Genomic DNA, 24,756 nt, shown 5'->3' on the forward strand with positions numbered 1-24,756 from the left:
GCGATAGTTAGCTCGATGGAGAGGCAGAGAGCTGCTGACATTTTGCATCGCTGTATTTCACCACAATGGCTCATGGTTTGGAATATCACAGTCTGTATTCTCGTTTTGAATCTGCCGATGTGCTTGCACTACTAAGGGTGGTCTGTAGGGGCCTGCCCTGGCTAACACAGTGGTCTGTAGGGGCCTGCCCTGGCTAACACAGTGCTTTTCCTTGTTCTTCACATGCATTAGACTTCAAGTGATCATCGCATATTTCTACAGGTCCAATCGATAGTATGTTGACAGAATTTGCAAAACAGTTTATCGCCTGACTCGTGGTACTCCTTTTAGTGTTCTGCTCCGAATTTAGCCTTTATGGATGACTTGGCTGTCACTTTCAGGAGCCATCTCAGAGGTCCTCCTGAAAGTGACAGCCAAGCACGACCAACCCCCCAAAATAATCAGGCCAACTGTTGATTTTCTTTAATAATGAAAATTCTGCAATATACCACACTTTACAGTTGATTAAATTTGTATTACTTAATTCCACGAATCCGTCCCCATTTTCCGCCTCGCAGAAATCATAGGACCCTAGGATTACAGCTTTTCATACGGTTTGTAAAGACAGCAGGTGAAATCAGGCCATTAAGCAAGTTTGTCACTCGGTGTCAGTCCATTAACGAATGCCAGAGCAGGCAGTGGAGTGAAACTACCGTAGAGCTTTTACTTTGGAGCAGCTAAGAATATCTGCTTTGGCTCTTAGTGCAGAATGGCAGTGAATATCTGAGTTGTAAGCCTATGTCGGTCTGTGTATGGTTTGTGCTATGGCTATTGGCTCTTAAAGCTTTTGTTTTGATCAGTCTGAGGGATCATTCGGACTGCTACAGAAGAGATTTCTCAACACCCAAAAAACAACCTCACCCAAACACACACACAGATAGGGAGATGAAGGGGATACAGAGGAGAAGGCTCCCAAGGGAAGGAGAGAGTTACAGAGGGAATGGAGAGGACGAGGAGAAGAGGATGAATACCAGAGGGATTCTCTGTCTTAATGTCCTTTAAGTCCCTAATTAACAGCCCTTCAGTCCTACTCCTCTGATCCTCTCTTCTGCTACTCCGTGTTAGATGGAATGACGCTGGGGCTCATCCTCTCCTCTCGTCCACCCATCCATCTGATGCACGGTTGTGGAATATTATCCCAGGTTATAGAAGTAAAGCAACAAAGTAACATGCTCAAACTGTGGGAAGTGTTAGTGGGACATTGTCATGCCACAAGAAAGGAAGAGGCCTCCTCCCTCGAAAAATAAAATCAAGAAATGACTGACATTTGACAACACCTGAGACCAAAATTAAAAACAATGTTCTCTGGACAGATGATTCAAAGGTGCAGCTGTTTGGCAAGAAACGCCATGACGCCATGCTAGATGAAAACGAAACACTGCCTTTGAAAAGAAAAACCTCATGCCAACTGTACAGAATGGAGGGCCTTATGGTTTGGGGCAGCATTGCTGCCTCAGGACCTGGCCAACGTCCAAGTTCCAGTATACCTGAGAACTCCTGAGGAGAATGTGAAGCCATCTGTCAAAAAGCAAATGCTGAACATGGATCTTGCAACAGGACAATGATTTAAAACACACAAGTGAAGCTACAATAAAATGTAGAAAATAAAATGGTTATGTAATGACCGATCTTTCCAGGGAGTGTACTTTTTCACATTACTGTACCAGGACCTAGGAGTTGTATAGGGATCCGTCCATGAAAAAACTGTCTTTCGCCACATGTAGTATTAAATGAAGTGCCCTTTAATATAAACCAAAAAAAAAATACATGGAATATTTTTTATATGATTAAAGGCTAGCTAAAGTGCCAAAATTCAGCTTTTTGTCACCCTCCCCACCAAGCCTGCAATTTTAACCCACTTAATTGTAAGAATGTTCCAGGTTCCACCATACTAATATTTATTTCATGTGTTTAGAGATTCATTTAATAGTTAGTATTCTCAGAAGAGACTGGAAATGCCCATTAACTTTAGGCTCAGCAAATCAATATCTTTGCCCCCCACAGACCTTACAACATCCTATTACATAAACTAGCTTTTTCTCATATATCCCTGATATATTGACTGATATTAGATGAAGGTTATATAATCTCAAGAGACCTAGTGCAACAACTTACAGTAAATTGTCAGTGTTTCTATTAGTGTGTGTTTTACGTGGAGCTCTCATTTTCACTCCCTCTCTGATTTCCGGTGAGTTAAGGAGTCAGATAAACAGCAGGGAGCCTGTGGCAGACATCAGATCCCCAAGCTGACAGTCCTAAATCCCCAGCCAGCCTCTGAAGATGAGACTGACTGGCTGGCTGTTGAGTGGGATCAGAGCAATGCATCCGTGGAGCTCTGCTAATTTAGAGGGAGGAAGAAACCCCCAAAAGACAAAAATAATGATTTCAGGAGAAGATCCAAATCTCAGGGAATAAGGCTGAAGTTTGCAACTGATACAAAACTAAGTATAGAGCACAGCCCACACATTGATTCTTCAGATTTAAAAAAGTTCAACTGGACACCTTCACGAGAAAGACCATTACAAACCATAATATTTAAACAATAATTTACCAAGAATGATTTGAGCTTTGTGACAGTGAGGTGAAAGATTCTCCATGTCCAGAGGAAACTCATGCAAGGCAGAATAAGTCCAAAATACACTAATTATAAAAACTCAGAAAATAGCAATTATGTTCACCCTCTTTTCATTACCAAGCCTTCATTACCAAGCCTTGCAATTGCAAGAGTAGAAAAAAATAAACCAATGATGTCATTAACTGGTCCTGAGGCTGAGTTCACCCACCTGTTCTAATGTTATAATCTAAATTAACAACTATTTCTAGAGTGTGCCTAGTCAATATGTACATAGGATACCAGTGATGCAATTTCAATAGAGATAAGTTCAATTGAGACAGGAACAGAGAGGGAGATAGTAGTTTAGACAAACCATAGTAAATGACTAACTGGTGCAAAAGGCACTGACGAGGTAAATTCCTGATATACAGTCCGTTCCTATTCCATTTCATGTAACAGACATACCGTAAACCAAAATAAAATGTTTATAGATTAGTGGCCTTTCTAAGTTTTAGGTTTAGTGATTTTCTGACACAAGTTTCATAATTTTGGCTCTGTACGCCATCACAATGGATTTTAAATGAAACAGCCGAGATGCAATTGAAATGCAGACTTTCAGCTTTAATTCAAGGGGTTGAATAAAAATATTGTAAGCAACCAACTTTGTCAAGAATATTTTGCAGGCAACGACTGCTTAAAGTTTGGAATGCACAGACATCAACAAACATTGGGTTTCCTCTTTTGTGATGCTTTACCAGGCCTTTACGGCAGCTGTCTCCAGTTGTTGTTTGTTCATGGGTCTTTCTGCCTTAAACTTTGTCTTCAGCAAGTGAAATGCATGCTCGATCCGGTTGAGATCAGGTGATTGACATGGCCATTGCAGAATATTCCACTTCTTTGCGTTAAAGAACTCCTGAGCTGCTTTCGCGGTATGTGTGTGAAGTGAAGCGCCACACAGTCAACTTTGCTGAATTTGGCTGAATCTGAGTAGAAAATATATCCCTATACACTTCAGAATACATCCGGCTGCTTCTGTCTTCTGTCACATCATCAATAAATACTAGTGACCCAATTGCCATTGGAAGCCATGCATGCCCATGCCATCCCACTGCCTCCACTGTGTTTTACAGATGATGTGGTATGCTTCGGATCATGAGCAGTTCCAAGCCTTCTCCACACTTTTTTCTTCCCATCATTCTGGTACAGGTTGATCTTAGTTTCATCTGTCCAAAGAATGCTGTTCCAGAACTGGGCTGGCTTTTTTACCTTGTGGTGAACCCTCTGTATTTGCTTTTGTGAAGTCTTCTCTTTATTGTAGACTTGGATAATGATGTGCCCGTCTCATGGAGAGTATTCTTCACATGGCTGGATCTTGTGTAGTGGTTTTTCTTGACCATTGAAAGGATCCAACTATCATCCACTACTGTTGTCTTTCGTGGACATCCAGGCCTTTTGTGTTGCAGAGCTCACCAGTGTGTTATTTTTTTCTCATGATCACAGCAACAGCTTCCAAATGCGAATGCCACACCTGGAATCAACTCCAGACCTTTAACCTGCTTAATCGATTAAGAAATAATGAAGGAATAGCCCACACCTGTCCATGAAACCGCTTTACACTGCATGCACAATTATTAGGCAAGTTAGTATTCCGATCGTGTTATTATTTCTATGCACGTTTTCCAACTCCAAACCATATAAACTTGAATGCTTATTGGATTGAATCATTTTCAGGTGACATGTATTTGTGTAATGAGAGAGGGTGTGGCAACAGTGAATAACACCTTATATCAAGGTGTGCATAATTATTAGGCAGCTTCGTGACCTCAGGTAAAATGGGCCAAAAAATAGATTTAACTTACACTGAAAAGTCATAAATTGTAAAATGCTTTTCAGACATGCAACACTCTTGAAATAGCTAAACTATTGAGGTGTGACCACCAGACACTCCCAACATTTTGCTGTTATATAGGCACCTGGGGTGCCAAAAATGCATGGAGTAGAAAATACGCAAATGAACTGCAAAAGACTTGAGAAGAATTAAACATGAAGTTACCAGGAACCCATTATCCTCCAGTGCCACCATATTTCAGAACTGCAACCTACCTGGATTATCCAGAAGTACAAGGTGTCAAGTGTTCAGAGACATGGTCAAGGTCAAGAAGACTGAAAGAAGACCACCACTAAATGAGATTCAACACATTGAAGTGTATAGATTGGGCAGATTTTTCAAAGGTTTTATGGACAGATGAAATGAGAGTGACTCTTGATGGACCAGATGGATGGGCCTGGGGCTGGATCACTAATGGACAAAGGGCACCACTTCGAGTAAGGCGCCAGCAAGGTGGAGGAGCTGCTATCATTAAGGATGAGGTAGTTGGACCTTTTCAGTTTGAAGATGGACTTAAACTCAACTCCCATACCTACTGCCAGTTTCTGGAAGATACTTTCTTCAAGCAGTGGTACAGGAAGAAGTCCTTAGCATTCAAGGAGGCCATGTTCTTTATGCAGGACAACGCTCCATCATATCCATCCAAGTACTCCACTGCTTGGCTAGCAAGCAAGGGCCTCAAAGATGACCAAATAATGACCTGGCCCCCTTCCTTACCTGACAGAAATCCTATTGAGAACTTGTGGACCCTTCTCAAATGTGAGATTTACAGTCAGGGAAGACAATCCACCTCTTGAACAGCATTTGGGAGGCTGTGGTTGCTGCTTCAGCGAAAGTTGATCATGAACAGATCAAGAAACTGACAGACTGGATAGATGCAAGGCAGTTATTGAAAAGAAGGTCACTGAATATTTTTGAAAGGCCAGAAATGTTCTTTTATTTTCATTTTGTGAGTTGGAGAAATTATTTTGGTAATTTAGTTGCCTAATAATTCTACACACTAATTGTTGCCTAATAATTCTGTACACTTATGTATTCCCCTGTGAAAGATTAAAACTCCTTTGTCCTTGGTTAAACATTCAGGTTTGAGGTTCAATGATATTTTGGATTGACTGAGAGCATTGTGTTTGTTCAACAATAAAATCAATCTTGAGGAATACGATTTGCCTAATAATTGTGCACGCAGTGTGGTGTCAATTGTCCAATTACTTTTGGTCCCTTGAAAAAGAGGGGGCTACAATTCCTAAACCCTTCCTCCAATTTGGATGTGAATATGCTCAAATTATAGCTGAGCGACTGAACTTTAAGCCTGTATTCATTATTTAACTGTAACTTGAATATATTTTGGTAAACAGCCAAAATAACAAAACTTGTGTTAGTGTCCAATTATTTCCGGACTTAACTGTACATGTACAGTGATAGCCATATTTAACAGCACTGTTTCAGTGCACCAAAATACACCATTGAGTAAGAGACAGACTGTGCAACATATGGTGCTCTCCTGTAACACAAGTACAGAAGTAGGGGTCAGCTCATTTAAAAGTGAGATTTAAAGAGAAACCTCAACAAGTGTTTTCACTAGATCAACAGGGCTGCACTTAGACAGCAACCTCCAGTCACTGTAATTACCACAGTGGTTTCTACTTAAGGTGATGTTGCTCTATCTTTTGAATGGTTCAAGCTTCAAAGTGTCTTCTGTTTCCCTTCTACAATGCCCATAAGCCAGGAAGGGAGTGGACAAAATCAGGCGCCAAATCAGAACAGGGGAACGAAGAACACAGTCAATGATTTACTTGTGCCCAGTAGTCTAAGCTGTAGTCTCTGATGACGTACTGATGCATCATGGGATTGAATCTGTCTGAAAGCTCTTTCAGAAAAACATCTCCTCTCTTTTCACAGTTTACTGTCAAATAAAGCATAAAAATGCCTACAAATATATAATTAAAGAAATATAATAATTCATATTTCACGCAGAACAGTCAAACAACACACCTGTCAGTCACTTAAAAGCATACTTGTGACTGACACAGTCACATATATAATCTGATTTGTAACAGAGATTAAATAGTAGCGCTAATTAAAAACAATTCTGTCACACTTTTCTTTTCCAGTTTCTGTTTTGTTCTACCCACACTCAAACATTTGACTTAAAATGAACGGAGGTTCAATAATGGTGTATGATTTAGTAACCTATTAATTTCATAAAATCTCTTCTTCACTAGATGTGACTGTTTGTCAAGGTGGACACCGTTAACACCCTCCATCACCGTCTGTAGGTTCTGACAGCAGTACTAAAGTACACCGTTAACACCCTCCATCACCCTCTGTAGGTTCTGACAGCAGTACTAAAGTACACCGTTAACACCCTCCATCACCCTCTGTAGGTTCTGACAGCAGTACTAAAGTACACCGTTAGCACCCTCCATCACCCTCTGTAGGTTCTGACAGCAGTACTAAAGTACACCGTTAACACCCTCCATCACCGTCTGTAGGTTCTGACAGCAGTACTAAAGTACACCGTTAACACCCTCCATCACCCTCTGTAGGTTCTGACAGCAGTACTAAAGTACACCGTTAACACCCTCCATCACCCTCTGTAGGTTCTGACAGCAGTACTAAAGTACACCGTTAACACCCTCCATCACCCTCTGTAGGTTCTGACAGCAGTACTAAAGTACACCGATAACACCCTCCATCACCCTCTGTAGGTTCTGACAGCAGTACTAAAGTACACCGTTAACACCCTCCATCACCCTCTGTAGGTTCTGACAGCAGTACTAAAGTACACCGTTAACACCCTCCATCACCCTCTGTAGGTTCTGACAGCAGTACTAAAGTACACCGTTAACACCCTCCATCACCCTCTGTAGGTTCTGGATTCTTTACTCCTAAAGGCAGTGTTTGTCAAACCTGCTCCTGGAGGCCCCCCTGCCCTGCATGTTTTGGGTCTCCCCCTGCCCTGACATACCTGATGTAGCTCATATTAGGAAAGCGACGCAGTACAACGGGTCTCTGAGCCAGGATGAGTGAGAGCGTATGTAAATATAGCAGAAAAGATTATGCTGATACAATCAAGATTACACTTGAGATTACCTTGATCAAATAATTAGGGTGCAATTAAAATCACCGGAGCAAACATTCGACACACATCCGCATCCATTACACTTAACATGATCATCTAACTCAGAGCCACTTCCAGTCGTGAGGCTGACATTAACAGACACTTTGGACACCAACAGGCACCCATCCCGCCAAAGCTCATTACACTGTGACGTGTGTCAATAAGTCAACTTAGAATTTCTCACGGAAAATCGACGTTAATAGGTGATATGTTCATTAATAAACATGCAATACCTGTTGTCAACTACCTGCCTGGCTACTCAACTACCTGCCTGGCTACTCAACTACCTGCCTGGCTACTGTCATAGGCCAAATAGAGAAGGAGTAATGATAATCAGTTTTAATTGGGTATGAATCTACACTGTTTACTACGGTCGTCAGGGGACAGTGTGAGTGTGGTGTTTTTAGTCCGGTAGAAAGCCCTGCTAGCAGGCTTCTGGCAATGCTCTATGGGAATTAATGTGTGCCGACTCTTTCACTTCCTTTCTGGTAATCTGAAAGTAATTACTCTATTAGGTAGAGATCAAAGCGTGCACACACACACACACACAAACACACACCCTAAATGCTGTCTAGGGGCAGCCACTTTCTTTTGCTGTTTGTTTACTTAATATGCAGAGAAAGAGTTTAAGGACAGGGAGAGAAAGACAAGAAAGAAATAATAAAAAATAGAAAAAAGAAGACAGAGCCATCAAAGAATATAGAGATACAAGCTGTAATATTTGAAAAAGAGAATGAATCCCAGGTGCTCAGGGTAAAACAAGCAGATGGACGGATGACGTTGGCTATTTCCTACAACTATATATCCTGTTTCGCTGGTGTACATAAGTCTGCTTGCCCATGTGTATGTTCATGTGCACCTGTGCGGGTGTGTGCCTGTACAGTCGTACATTCCCACATTGGAACTGGATGAAACAGCCACTCACACCATAAAGAGCCACCTAGTCTCCATCTAGTGCTGATTAACAGTTGACTCTCAGACATCTGCTCCACAGAGGCGACACAGCCACTGCAGTTAGTCCCTGGTGCAGAGAACACAACGGATCAGCCGCAGAAGCTGTCTTCCATCCCTTCTGCTGTAAAGTGTATGAAAGTGCCTCCCTGAGGGTCCACTTTGTCCTCTGGCCGCTACCAAAGCTACTTAGCGGTCAGCGCATCTGGCCCATGTCCAGCCGGGTCGCACAAAGAAGCCTAAAGATGTGGAGTAATGACATAGTAGCCGATCAGCAGAACTGAGGCTGCTATATTTTTACTCAGCATAATGACCTTGCATGCTCGCAGTGTGTGTTGTGACCGACCTTGCATCAGTGTAATTGCTGAGGAGGTATCGGCAGGTCCCCCTATATCACACAATAAGCTCAAACTTTTCCATTTCCCATTTTGAAAGGAATTTTAGACTTGCTACTTTATACCAAACAACCAATTTCCACATTCTAAAAAGAGCTTGCAGCTTCAATTTCCAGACTGAATAACAAATCCAAACTCCCTGCTGCGCTGTGTGTGTGTGTATATGTGTATAGCCGTATGTGAAAGCACAGCTGAATCAGGGGCCTGTAACTTGATCGTTTGTCTGTTGTCCTCTCTTGTCATAGCCTGGTGTCGCGGCAGATCCACCAACAGCACACCAGTCAGAGATTTAATTTAATACAAGTGTTCCTCGCTAGCTTTGTCATGCACCATAAATTAGTTTACAGGCTGTGTGTGTGTATAAATGATTAATGCTTCAGACAGTTCACTGTATTTCTCTCATTTCTCATCAAATCCGTCTAAGCCTACAAATTCCTCTGCTGCACCGCTCTGTGTGTGTTTGTGTGTGTGTGTTCAGAGACCTATACTACTGCCTAGCATCCCAAACCACACTGGAACCTGAGATCTCTTTCAGCGCGCACACATATACACAAACACACATTAATCTCCACCCAGGTACAGTACGGTCCAATCCCTCAGCTGTAATCCTTTGATATGGACTAATTCCACAGCCTCTCATTATTCCAGAGCTGATAGACACACACATAACCCCGACTGCCAAGAGTCAGCAAACAGAGGAACTTCATCCAACATCCTTGTTCACAAAGAGAACTTCATCCAACATCCTCCTTCACAAAGTGCTCCAGTCACAGAAGATAGCCAAACCCCTCCTCGGGAGATACCATGTGCTGTTGCTACGTGATCGCAGTCTCACATCAGTATTTTATGTTTTTCCTGGGGAAGATAAATGTGTGTGTGACGTGAATGTTAGGGTTGACGTTAGTAAATCCACAGTGTTTCTGATTGGCTTGGGGTGTGTTAATGCACATTCTTCATATACAGGACGGCTGGATGTGTTCGGGGTTGATATATGGGACACATAATCATGCTGTCATACATTGATGAGCAAAAACATTATGACCACTCACAGGTGAAGTGAATAACGATGATCCTCTCCTAACAAGGACACATGTCTAGGTCTGTGTAGATTATATGGTAAGTGTACTATAGGTACTTGTAGTCAATGTGTCGGATGTAGGTGAAATGAGCAGGAGTAAAGACCTGAGCGACTTTGACAATGGCCACATTGTTATGTCCAGACGACTGGGTCAGAGCATCTCTAAAACAGCAAGGCCTGTGCGGTGCTCCTTTCCAGCAGTGGTGAGTACCTACCATGGACGGAGTACCAGCGAAGGACAAACCACAAACCGGCGACAGGGTGTTAGGTGCTCAAGGCACATCGATGCGTGAGGACAACCTCCTGGTCTGACGAGATATCCACTTTCAGCAGGACAATGAGCCCAGCCACACTGTGCACATTGTTTGGGAATGGTTTGAGGAACATGATGAAGAGTTCAAGGTCTTGCCCTGGCCTCCAAATTCCCCAGATCTCAATCTGATTGAGCATCTGTGGGATGTGCTTGACAAACAAGTCCTATCCACGGTAGCTCCACCTCGCAACTTACAGGACTTGAATGATCTGCTGCTAATGTCCTGGTTCCAGATACCACAGGACACCTTCAGGGGTCTTGTCGAGTCCATGCATCAGCAAGTTAGCGCTATTTTAGCGGCATTTGGAATACCAACAGCATATTAGGCAGGAGGTCATAATGTTTTGGCTAATCAGTGTATACAAGACTGCATACGTGCAGACAGTAAATGCAACTTTTCTATAACAGGAAAATCATACATTGCAGCTCATTATCAATGTATGAGTTTAATTTAACGTCACTAGAAAAACAGCTGAAACCAACACAAACAGCTGTAGTTAGCTGTGGTTTGGTAGCAAACACAACTATCTAACATTAGGGTTAGATATTAATTCTGAATAGTACATGTTTTGGAAAGTTGTTGTGGCTGGTTTTCAAGTATAAAGTAGATGCATTACCCACTTGGACAAACTCCTATAATTGACCTTTATCTGCTGGGAACAGACTGCAGCTTTAAAGGTATAATCCACCGTAATCCACTGTTTCCTACTCATTTAAAAGTAAATGCAAGTTTCAGACATAACTACACACCAGAGTAGTACGCAGGGAAAGACATTTACACATCACCGGTTTAATGAGCCTGCTGTCTAATCTAAAAGTCCAAAACAAATGTTTAGACTTCATGTTTTGTAGCAATTATTTTAGCCTTTGTTGTTCACCAATTGCTTGATCACACTAGTAACAGATATTGGCCTTCTTTCAACAGTGTTTCTATAGGCCACAACATTGCAGGATAGGCAAGTTGACTCATTTTCTCTGTCTTTCTGAATACAGTCAAACTGGAGCCGTGTTCCCAACCTTGAAGGCAGGCTTTTAAAAACAGATTCTCAGGAACTCACTAGCTGGCTATACTTTTAGAGACTGTTAAACAATCACTGCTTCTGATTATTCCGCATTAGAAGAAGAGCTGTACATAGCTATGAATTCTGGATATTATGGCTTGGTTACAATCATGAAATATACTTATCCACAAGTGACATGCAGAAATGATCCTATTTGGATTTTGTGAGGAATTTAACCATTTTAATGGCTCATTTGACATGTGAACACTATAATAAAGGAGGTGTGTGAGTAAATAGAACAGCAGTGACAATTTTCTTTAAGGTAAACTAGAGATTAGTACTACACAGTAATATATGTCCCTTTACCATTAAACAAAGGACAATGTATGTTTCTACTGTAGATCTGGATGGTGTCTTTCAAGCGCTGTGTCTTCGTTTTTAAAATGCTGTCTATAACACCACTGTGTAGCAGGCATTGTAACAATGCAGAAAGATCATTGCAGATGAACCGTCAAGCTCCTGTATGTGCTGCTTAAATGAGTCAACACAGCAAGGAAATCAAACTCACAAAAATTGGAAAGGTTTCATGTTACTCCAAATATAGTGACTATTAACCTTGAACCAGTCAACTGCTCATTACATCATACAATATCATATTTCATACACAGATTAAGTCATTAAATCCATAACTTAACTGGGAACTCTTCATCGCACACAGACACTCAAACTCCTCTCCAGACAAACACACTTCTACTTATACACACTTGTCCTTTTTACAGGAATAATTAAATCCATCATGTATAATCAATATAAGCATTACATCATTCATGTATGTGTGTGTACTTGTGTGTATGTATGTGTGTGCGCGGGTATGTGTTTGTGTGTGTGTCTGTGAGAGAGATAAAGCATCACAATTTATGGGATTACCATCATAATGATTAACATCATTACTGTCAACCGTACACATAAACCAGCCTAACACACTCATACAATGACACACTCATACACTCACACACACTTATACACTCACACACACCCAAACACACTCATACAATTACACACACTCATACATCCAGACATACTCATACACCCACACACACTTAAACACCCACACACATTCACACACCCACACTCATACATCCAGTCATCCACCCACACTCATACACCCACAAACACTCATCCACCCACACACACTCACACACCCACACACACTCACACACCCACACACACTCATCCACCCACACACACCTATTCACACACCCACACTCATCCACTCACACACACACTTATACACCCACACACACTTATACACCCACTCATCCACCCACAAACACTCATCCACCCACACACATTTATACACTCACACACATTCCTAAACCCACATACTGTACACTCATACACCCACACACAGTCATTCAGCCACACACACACACTCATGCACCCAGACACACTCACACACCTACTCATCCACCTACACCTACACACAGTCATTCAGCCACACACACACTCATACACCCAGACACACACACACCCCGACACAATCATACACCCATCTTAGACCAGTTTTTACCACCCAGAAGAAACAATCGGGGGTTTGGGTGTGTTTTGGTTGTGTTTATTTGTTTGCGTCCAGGGGTCAGCGTGGACTGACCAAGCCCATCTGGAGTAAATGAGATGGTACAACACCAGCTGTCTCCATGAAGACCACCCAGACCCCGCCCATCCCCCGATGATACAACATACTGCGGTAAGCTGCTGGTCTTACCTGTAAATGGGATCCTGCATCACCATCATCTTACTCTCATCCCACGTCCACTCCTTCTTCTGAAAGACAGAATCAAGGGTACAGTGTGTGAGAGACCCATACAGCTGTGGGTGTGAAAGAAGAGTGTCTGAGAGAAATGTGTGCGGGATGCTAAGATGCTAGCCTTTTGGAGTACCTTCACAACTACACTCAAGACTTTAAATTAGGCTGTTGCTACTAGCGGTAGCTATCATTATTCGAAATGGTTTCTTATTGCCACAGCAATAAACTTTGACCTTGGCCCGGTTTTGCTCATGGACTGGAGGTATTGATTCCAGAAAGCCAATTGATTCACTATCCACACTTTGAATCTCCACCCACCACACATACACCCACACAAACACACATGAACATACAACACGTGCATGCATGCATACTGACACTATACACAGTGGTGCTCCGGTTTAGCATCTATCCTATTTCCTGGTCACCGTAGCACCACGCCTATATGTACATAAAGCCTCTCGTACCACAGCATGTCGAATTGGTCCTCCCTGTATATAGCAAAGCTATTGGGAATCGCTGTTTTCATTGTGTATATGTTCTCTGTATTCCTGTTTCACTGTGTTATTGTCAATTCCGATCTCATTCTATTTAACTATGCTGGGTTAGCAAAGGTCTTGTAAGTAACCATTTCATTGTTAGTTATGAAACCTGATAAACTATTGATTTGACTTGTATTGGGGCACATCTATCCAGCCATGTTGTTCCATTTTTTATATATGTCTCTGTCTGTCTTTTTCACTTTCAATACATTTCACCAATTCCTCTCTTGCTATCTTTCTCATTCAGTCATTCCCTTTCACTTGTTCTCTCTCTAGCTCTTCCTCTCACTTTTCCACTATTCATCTCAGTTGCACGCTTTCTCTAATTGTTCAATGCTCATCTCTCCATTTCTCTCGTTCTCTCTGTCACTCTTGTTCACTCGCTCCCCCTCTCGTTCTCTTTCTCCCTCTTATCTTTCTCTCTTTCTACACTGGGCTTTGTGCCAGTTTACTGAGACAATATAAATGTCAACAGGAGAGCAAATGGAATCATTCCCCCCATTGATTTTCATTTCACCACCCCACATTTTCTTTCAACTCAAACATCTCTCCTTCCGTCCCTCCTTTCATACCTCTGTTCTGTCATATGTAAATGAGCTGGTATTTGGACGCACTGACTTTTTATTCCAGGCCAGAGTCCGGGCTTGAGGGACAAATTAGACACAGTCCAATAGAACCTCATTCAAAACCACCAGACCTGGGGTCCTGAGCGGTACGGTGGTATAAGTCACTTTCTCACAGTACCGCTGCATTATCGACGGTTTCACATTGTCTGCGCTCAGATGTGGTTGTTGGCTGGGGAAAGTGCTCTCCCTCGGAGCAAATACACAGAATACTTCCTGGTTGAGTGAGCGGCGCAATAGGAAGCACACCAGCTTGGCTGTGTTTGAATAACACAACAACAGTACTAACTCCAAGTCACAACAACAACCCCAGTTCACCGTAAGAACATAACCAGAGGCTTTAGGTCTGGCCGAGGCAATTAGTGTCTGCTTAACTGGACCGACCAGGTCTCAAGGCTCTCTTCTCTCTTTCTCTGGGGTTATCCAGGTCAATTATGTTTCACGGTCTAGCTGGCATTAACTCTGCTGGATTTAAGTCTTACTTTCTCCATTCCCCTATGACTCAGTCCTACATCGGGTCCCTGGCCTGTGTGGAATAACGGGGAATCCATTTCAGACTGGACTGGTACTGAATGACTGAGGTGGATAAAACTCTCTGGCATTCTGAGTCCAACCTCTGGCTTTTCCCCGTGCTCGTCTGGCACAATGTATCGTTCTCCGAAACGCGCCGAGTTGTATTCGCAAACCTCAACCCAAAGAGCCTGGTTGGCCGTGACGTTCATTGAGGTGAGCGAATGGCCAGGCAGCGGCGCCACATGGACACAAAACAGGCCTGGGTAACCTGGTCGACACGGAAGCACCAGTCGGTATTTAGGGCGGGGAACAGAGACGGATGCACGCATGGGTTTGTCCTTTAGAGTGGCTTAATGAAAAGGCGTGCCCCAGAGGACCACAAATAACAAGTCAATTAAGGACTGCCTGTAATCAGTGTTTGTGGCGGTGGGGTTGGGGGGTGGGCGGCACTAATGCATGTAGGCCCTACATTGTAGGGGATATTTATACCCAGGCCACATACCTCCTCCCTGAAGCCACCATCCACCTCCACTCAGCACAATTGTTAAAGGTTGTTAAGGTTTTATTAAGGGGTCTTACAGAGGCTAAATGCATTTCAGTTTCTTATAGAGAGTAAGTGTGGTTTTCAGCCTTCAGCTTCTGCCTTGAGCCTTATCGAGTGCATTAGTACTGGCCATTCTTGATAAAACACTGAATGGAGAGAGAATGAAGAAACGATGGGAGAGAAAGGGACATCTCCATACAGGACTACAGGCAATGGAGGCTGGAGGAATGAAGGAGATTAGGGGACATCCGCTGAATACCAGTGGCTTCTTCTGGGTTGTTTACATAGAGGTAAAGGGTGCACAAGCTCGGCTTTAACATACTACTGACGTTAGTGAACTGTGGTGAGACAGAGAGAGAGGGAGGTACCAAATGTAAACCCAATGGAACCACTGTCAATGCTCACAATGAACCCAGCTTATTGTACAACTGATCTAAATTAAGAATTTTAGGCAAGGGATGGATTCACTCCTCTCCTGCACCTCTTATCCAGACGCTCTAATCCAGAGCGACAGCGGCTAGTGGAAACATTTTCATCCAGGCCACGATGGGAATCCTGGTGTTGCAAGTCTCACGCTCTTTTCATTAAGCAACATCGGGCCATAAGACCGTTAAACATCCTTTCAAAATGATTACTCACTTGCAACAACTTGCATGGTCCTCATTCATCACTTACTTTATGCACCCCCTCGCCCCTCCCCCCACACGCACGCACGCACACACACACACACACACACACAACACATGCGCGCATGCATACTGACACTACGCAGTGGTGCTCCGGTTTAGTATCTATCCTGTTTCCTGGCCACCGCAGTCCCACGCCTATATGTACATAAAGCCTATCTACCTCATTCCACTGTACAGCGACTCTGTCCGCCCTGTTGTTGTTGTTCTAACTGTGTATATGTTCCTTGAAATACTAACTCGGTCTCATTTTCTATTCCAATCTTTCTCAAAATGTATAATTATACTGTTTTTATTGTATAACTGGTATAAATTGAGCAGCATAAAAGCAATGGACGGGATCACTCCCCTCCTCCACCTCTCATTCACTCTACCCAGCCTTGAGCGTTATTTAGCAAGGGACATATTCATTCATCACTCCCTCCACCTGGTTGAGACAGGATAGAAACTCAGTCACTAAGACAATGCCAGGATATGAGATACCACAGGTATGGCTGAGTGGGCCCAGTTCAGACATCCACTAGAATACCAGCCCCTAAGAAGCCTTTGAGTGTCAGTAAGGTCAGGGAATGTGTTAGTGGTAGTAACCGTAAAATTAGAAATAAGAGACTCACTATAAACAGACTCACTTTTTTCTTTTTTCTTAGCGCCACTTTCACTCCATCCACTGAGACGATGATGTTGACCTTCTTCTTCTTGATGTTTTTCACTTTGAATTCATACTGTGGAAAGAAAGATCGTTTAACAGTAGGAAAGATGTAAGACCCAACTACCATGGAGTCGTAAAGTGAAACTGAAGTTCTGTGTTCTAAATTCGACTACCTCAGGCAAACACAAAGCCACGAGTACACGCACAGGCGTGTTTGTATGTACTTAGCCCACATGCGGAGTACATGTTTCAACTGTTAGACATCTGAACGTGCCGGCATTGATTTCAAAACTTTGGTTTATTTATACTTGGATATTTATTTATTTGTGGATATTTTTTGTTCCAAAAGGTCAAATGACCAACTATGCTGCTTAGAGGACCTGTGTGGACCATTTCCAGAATCCACCACTCATTTTGACAGTGAATTCAGGCCTTGCAGCACCAATCAAGAGGAACCTGCCTTCATGTCTACTTTTACTGTTGTTCTGGTCTGGTGTCTCTGATGTCTGTTCTGTGGGGACTGATCACACTGTGTGTGTGTGTGTGTCCTCTCTTCCCCACTCTAAGATAACGAACTCCTGTTGGTCTGGGCCCTGACTTGGTTCATACAGTATGTGCTCTGTAGCCCAGAGGTGTTGCTAGGATCACAATACATTCGGGGCTTAGCTCCAACCCCCCCCCACCTTGGACAGAAAGTACAGGGTTTTGAATGTACATGAGGAAAATTCCAATGTACACGCTAGTGGCCTACACATCTATATTGTCATAATGCACAATCGGAATTATAGATGAATGGATCAGGCACTATTGTCTTATTATAATTTGTATTGGTCCATTTGAGATCCGGGGCTATTCATAAAAGATCCGGTGCTATAACGCCAGACGCCCTGGCCTAACGACACCACTGCTGTAGCCACTTGCATCTGGCCCAGACAGATACAAGGTGTATTTGTGTGTGGCTAGACTGACCACCTGTCTCAGTTGTTGGCCTTAGACTGATGCCCTGACCACTGATGCAGAGTGCCAGTGCATTTTGATATCACAATAAAAAAACACATATATATATATATATATTATTAATTAGTATTACTTCAACAAATATTAAGCTAAATCCACACCAGCTAATCCATTTGAACCAGAGTGTTCCAATGCTCTGAGGATGAGTGTTCCAATGCTCTGAGGATGAGTGTTCCAATGCTCTGAGGATGAGTGTTCCAATGCTCTGAGGATGAGTGTTCCAATGCTCTGAGGATGAGTGTTCCAATGCTCTGAGGATGAGTGTTCCAATGCTCTGAGGATGAGTGTTCCAATGTTCTGAGGATGAGTGTTCCAATGCTCTGAGGATGAGTATTCCAATGCTCTGAGGATGAGTGTTCCAATGCTCTGAGGATGAGTGTTCCAATGCTCTGAGGATGAGTGTTCCAATGCTCTGAGGATGAGTGTTCCAATGCTCTGAGGATGAGTGTTCCAATGCTCTGAGGATGAGTGTTCCAATGCTCTGAGGATGAGTGTTCCAATGCTCTGAGGATGAGTGTTCCAATGCTCTGAGGATGAGTGTTCCAATGCTCTGAGGATAAGGGTTCCAATGCTCTGAGGATGAGTGTTCCAATGCTCTGAGGAGTAGGAACGATCTGTTAACCGCTGCCTGGTATTAAGCCAACTGCTAAGGCAGATAACTGGGATAGAGAGACAGGCCCACAGACAGCCAGGAAGCAGACAGGCAGCTATTGGCAAGAAGAATCACTACAGTACTTGGATGTGTGTGTGGGTGGGTGTTTGTGTATGTGTACAGTGGATATAAAAAGTCTACACACCCCTGTTATAATGCCAGGTTTTTGTGATGTAAAAGAATGAGACACAGATAAATCATGTCAGAACTTTTCCACTTTTAATGTGACCTATAATGTGAACAATTCAATTAAAAAACAAACTGAAATCTTCGAGGGGGAAACATTTAAAATAAAAACCTTAAAATAACCTGGTGTGCACACCCTCTTATAACTGGGGATGTGGCTGTGTTCAGAATTAACCAATCACATTAAAACTCATGTTAAATAGAAGTACACACCTGCCATCATTTAAAGTGACTCTGATTAATCACAAATAAAGGTCAGCAGACATTTTCTTTGTTGCATCTCAGAGCAAAAGCCATGGTCCGCAGAGAGCTTCCAAAGCATCAGAGGGATCTCATTGTTGAAAGATATCAGTCAGGAGAAGGGTACAAAATAATTTCCAAAGCATTAGATATACCATGGAACACAGTGAAGACAGTCATCATCAAGTGGAGAAAATATGGCACAACAGAGACATTACCAAGTACTGGACATCTCTCCAAAATTTATGAAAAAACAAGAAGAAAACTGATCAGGGAGGCTTCCAAGAGGCATATAGCAACATTAAAGGAACGGCAGGAATTTCTGGCAAGTACTGGCTGTGTGCTACATGTAACAACAATGTCCCGTATTCTTCATATAAATTGGCTATGAGGTAGAGTGGCAAGACTGAAGCCTTTTCTTATAAAGAAAAACATCCAAGCCCGGCTGAAGTTTGCAAAAACAAAGTTGCCCCAAAAGCATGTGGGAAAATAAACTATGAATTATGAACAGTTCCAAATACCAGGCAATTTTGGCACAAAACCTTCAGGCGTCCGTTAGAAAGCTGAAGATGAAGTTCACCTTTCAGCACAACAATGACCCAATGCACACATCCAAATCCACAAAAGCATGACTTTACCAGAAGATGATTAACGTTTTGGAATGGCCCAGCCAAAGCCCAGACCTGAAACCAATTGAACATCTGTGGGGTGATCTGAAGAGGGCTGTGCACAGGAGATGTCCTCACAATCTTACAGATTTGGAGCGATTTTGCAAAGAGTGTGCAAATATTGCCATGCTCATAGACTCCTACCCAAAAAGACTGAGTGCTGTAATAAAATCAAAAGGTGCTTCAACAAAGTATTAGTTTGAGGGTGTGCACACTTATGCAACCAGGTTATTGTGAGTTTTTTATTTTTCCCCTTCAAAGATTTGTTTGTTTTTCAATTGAATTGTTCACATTGTAGGTAACATTATAGGTGGAAAACGTTCTGACATGATTTATCTTTGTCTCATTCTTTTATATCACCAGAACGTGGCATTTTAACAGGGGTGTGTAGACTTTTTATTTCCACTTTGTATGTTTGATGTGAATGACTGATCCTATTTACTTCTATCTAATGGCTCTCAATGGGCAACTGGCAAGGACTGTGTTTATCTAGACAGCCCAAAGCGTGTCTGTCTTTTACTAATTGCCTCTCTTAGCTCTTATGCCAAAAATGTAGCGAAATATCAGAAGTGGACAGCCTGTGTAAATGTAGCTATATGCATCGTAATAGAACAAACAGCATTTATCTTTTAATAGGCCTGTCTATCCCCCAACGCTCCTGCTCAATGTCCATCAATCAAATCAACTAGTCTAGTCCGGGGGGCTCGTAAAGAGGCGCAACAGCGCATTCACTTTCAATTTCCAATCTACATCTGGTTCTGATGATGGGATGTTCAACAAAACATGAAACGACCAAATAAACGGACCTAATTACGACCGTCAACACTGCAATGGGCCCATGCAAAAAAGGCCCAGTCCATTCATTTTAGTGTTGCCATTTTCAGAATTTGATCTGGTGAAAAAGAAAGGGGTTAGACGACCAATCCTTCAATTAGAACGACTTTTCATGCAAATAATGTACAATGTGTGTGTTTGTCTTTGCATTGGATCCATTTAACATTTAGCCTCTATTTTACCTGATAAGCATGTCATTATTCCCTAAAGGTCGGCCCCAGCCTTTTGGTCGGTAATAAATCACAGCAATAACAATACCGTCGGACCAACTTAATGTCATCTGCAGTCTCAAAAGCTATTTTCACAACAATGAGATGGAGCCATCCTTTAATGATTGCCATAATAATAATAAACCTATTCAAAGACGTTGGTTGCAGAATTTGGCCTGCGTTTTGTCTGTCTCAAGCACACACATGCGTACACATGCACACCCACACACACACACACACACACACAGCAGAAGCCTGCAAGAGGAGTTGCTGTGCACAGACCTTTCGAGGGGCATGCTGTAACTTGAAATTCCTCCGATTTACTCGTGCCACACAGGCAGATGAAGCAACGATGAAATGTGGGTAGCAAAACCAACAAAAATGGCACTATGAAATGGAGGGTCAAAAAGGGCATGTTCACTGCTTCAGTTGGGACCTACCTGTCCACGTGCTTGGCAAGAGGTGAAATGTATTAGCAGAGTCAAGCTTTGGCTAAGCTATTATGTAGAACAAACATCAAGTTAGAATGGATTATTTTGGTCTGTTGTCCGGTGCAAATATGGAGTCTGTTAATTGCCTGAGTATCAGTATCTGTCGGCCTGTCCAGTTTGGTGGTTCTCACCTGGATTTGAGACCTATTGAGAAAATATTGGAAATAATTATCCAAAATGCTTCTCAAAAGCTATGGCAGAGGTATGACAGTGTCTCACCTGTGACAACTGCTTATGTAAAAAGGGCTTTAGAAAATAAATGTGATTGATTGATTGAGGTAGGATATGCAACAGCTTCTAAACACAATTTTGCTCTAATTTAAAGTAGGCTTCTTCAAAACAACACTGTATAACCCAAGAATATATAATAATAATTATATATAATAATAATAATAATAAATGCATTCATATATGACAAAAACACATGTTGACCAGTCCAAGCAAGATTTGGTCAGGTTCTTTTGTCTGATAGCAATAGAAAATAATGAACAAATGTCAATACATGCAAGAAAACTGTCCAACAGCAATGAATGGCACATAATAGCCTGAGTGAGTGCAGCTGAAAGAGTGAGTGCAATGTGAAGCACTGGAGAGGGAAGAAATTAGTGAATGGCTTTATATTTGTCTGCCCCAAATATGGATTGCTTGGATATTCCTTCTTCCAAAAGAATCCCAATGAACGCTTTTACAAAGTCTACAGGTGAATCAAACAAAGTTTTGTAATTGTATAGATTGTATAGTTTGGCATAAACGTTGTGTTTGACTAAAAGTTTTTCTTGACAGGATGAAGACACCCTTGTAGCCAAAGCCTGCATTGTACTCTTCTGCCGGACACTAATTTGTTTGACAAAAGCTTCTCAGTGTTGCTAGTAGGCTAATCCCTTAGATTAAAGGATTGAACAACCATAGCAGGTTCCAAACATGTCAGGAGTACAACGGTAACACAATCACAATCTAATTTAGGACGTTCATCTAGTTTAAACACACCTGAAAATAACCAATTAAGTTACACACACACACACGCACAATGAAAATGCTCCCATGCTGTCCAATGACGTGCAACACACAGGGGTTTTCCTGGATGTGAGCATTCCATTGGTTTTGATTATGGTGAGAAAAGCTACTAGCTAGCATCACAAAGCCCTCGTACAAAGTGTTGTTTGGCGCCAACTTGCAAGCAGCATTTTCCCTTTCCTATTGTGGTTTTGATTGCTGCCAACCCTATTTAAGAATATTTTGGCCTCTGGTTGGTGTTATCATCACAACAACTTATTTTGTGAGCAGACAACAGCTATAGCAAAAGACCATCTCTTTATCCATAGACAGGAAGTCACATTCATTCAAAGCGCAACAGTAAATAGCCAATGGGCTTATGTGTATTCTGACCAGTGAAGTCTATAAAGGTGAGGACAACCAGAAGTTTCTTTGAGATTGAGTGAGATGAGATTGAGTTTGTAAGACATTGTGTATGAAAACCAGGTCTGTAACCTCATGAACAAGACAATCATATGCTGCAATAAATAATTGAATTACTCTCCCCCTTGATGACCGGGTACGCAATCATTATTTCAACCACTATATGAAATGGCTGCTTTTTTACAATTTGCACATGATGGAAGTTAGCTCGTATATTTATTAATTCATATTAAAAAAGTGCACATATCACAGGCTAGTGTGACTTATTTTATTCACATATGAGTGGTTTAATTGATCAAATAATAATATGGCTACATCTAACTTTCATCAGAGTAGCATGGAGGGAATGGTGGCTTTTATTGCAATCAAACATAGTTTTCCCTTTTAAGAGGACTCTATAGACAGTTTTCCTTCTTGAGTTTCTTTCTGTCAGAGTGGAAGCACTAAATCAGTGTTCCTCAACCCCTGCCCTGCATGTTTAAGATCTCTCCCTGCTCTGACATACCTGATGTAGCTCATGAAGGACTTGATAATGAGCTGGTCATTTGAATCAGGTGTGACATAGCAGGGAGAGATCTAAAAAATGCAGGGCAGGGTGGCGCCCAGGAGCAGGGTTGAGAAACACTGCACTAAATGGAGCAAAATTTTTAGGTTGCAGCCTTCTCCCATTGTTGGTTTGCGGGACATGAAACCATAGAAGAAGTAAATAGCTGGCTAATGTTGGCTGGGACTCCAAAACAGTGTCATTTATCTTCACCTGCCAATTTCTGCATTACCTCAGTTCAGTTAGCCTTACTCTGAGGGACGTAGTTAGCCAACACATCCATTGATTGGGCGTTGTCAGAGATGCCTGGGGTAGCGTTTTGGAGAGTTGAATTACTGTACTACATCATGTGACATTTCAGGATATCCCATATAAGTTAAAAAAAACATCAAAATGGCAAAGTGGGACTTCAGAGCAATTGTGGTGTACATTCTTGAACAAGTGTTTTTGTGCGTGTGTTGATATCATCTTCCTTTCATGTGTTATGGGACTGATGTTTTCTTTCCAGCGGTACGTAAACCAGTGCAAAACCTGCTGGAGGGGACAGAGTCAGCCCAATAATGTTAAACAGCCCAAGCAGACGTGCATGTATGCCCAGTCACTGAACAGCAGGGTGTGTTGCAGACAATGGGCCAAACTAGGACTCCAATTTCGCCCTAACAAGTAGAATCAGCACAGATTATCGACCAGGAACCATCAGGTCGACCAGTCAATTTCAGTGACACCACTCATCACCAAGGAGGGAGAGAATATAGGAGAGTTTGACTGGGTGCATGAAAGAATGAGACAGACAGGAGGAGGGGAACTAGGCCCGGTGTGGGAAATGTAAAAGTTTTACTGATTTGACTGTCTGGCGGAAAAGGTCAGTGGAATCTGGAATATCCAATAACTAATACCTTGAGACCACTGCCAAAGTAGAGTACAGAAGCAGACTGCTGCTGGCTGCCATCTGCCCTTTCAAAGAGCAGACTGGCAGCTGAACGCAACCTGGTGCAGGATTAATGAGTTGTCCAGCTAACCTTGATGAACAACCAGAGGGAATGGTTGGTTTTATGGTTCATTAAGATAACCAGAACAATATCAAAGTTTAGCTAAATATTTTACATCATGCTCTCTGAGTGTAATGGTAAATAAATTAAAAGAATAACACAATGTTACTTCACAAGATTTAAGCAAGTTAGCTGGATCGTCATTCACCCTGCTCCATATTGTTTAGCCTACAGAACCAAGGGGATACTAGCCACTATGCACTTCTGGAAATGGGTGAAGATTAGAAATGTTATAAAGTAACATTTTGATCTGGCCCTCCAATCTAAATGGGATTTGTGTCATTTTCTTATTCCAATCCAATCACTTGTGCAAGTGGCTGGGGGCTAGGAGTCAATTTGCAATTGGTTGCCAGTGTTTTAAGCCAAGTCATGGGGGACCATTAGATATCAAACCACTTGAACTCATATTACTATGATCAGGTTAGTGTATTGTTGGTTGAATAAAAATAGGCCATAGGCCATCAGTTCTCACTCAGAGATGTTTTGTGTCCATGGCTACTGGAGCCAAGAGAAGACAGTTAGACTGGTTTCCATAGCCACTCGTTCGAGATGTCCTCCAGAAGCATTCAAGTAGAGAGAGTCATTACCATGTCATCACTGGATGCCTCTACTATTCTCTCTCCTTTTCAATTTTTCTCCTGAATGAGCCTCTCTTTATCTCACATCTCAATAAGGATCTCTTTGGCCAACTGAGAGAGAAATAGATAAAATAATTTATGAAGAAAGAGAAAATATGATATCAAGTC

The 24,756-nt window shown here is 42.2% G+C and overlaps 1 protein-coding gene across 2 annotated transcripts in view; it reads right to left on the bottom strand.

Annotated features, from left to right (window-relative positions):
* nos1apa (nitric oxide synthase 1 (neuronal) adaptor protein a) overlaps positions 1-24,756 on the bottom strand; it is a 109,148-nt gene that overhangs the window by 49,038 nt on the left and 35,354 nt on the right. The window contains exons 3-4 of one of the 2 annotated variants that reach the window (XM_010872288.3): positions 16,670-16,777; positions 13,106-13,164 (exon numbers count right to left, since the gene is read on the bottom strand). In XM_010872288.3, the coding sequence (XP_010870590.1) occupies positions 13,106-13,164; positions 16,670-16,777 (167 nt within the window). The remainder of the gene's footprint in view (positions 1-13,105; positions 13,165-16,669; positions 16,778-24,756) is intronic. The other variant, XM_010872289.3, reaches the window with a different exon arrangement.

Source organism: Esox lucius, chromosome 8 (assembly GCF_011004845.1).
Source record: "Esox lucius isolate fEsoLuc1 chromosome 8, fEsoLuc1.pri, whole genome shotgun sequence".
Taxonomy (NCBI): Eukaryota; Metazoa; Chordata; class Actinopteri; order Esociformes; family Esocidae; genus Esox; species Esox lucius.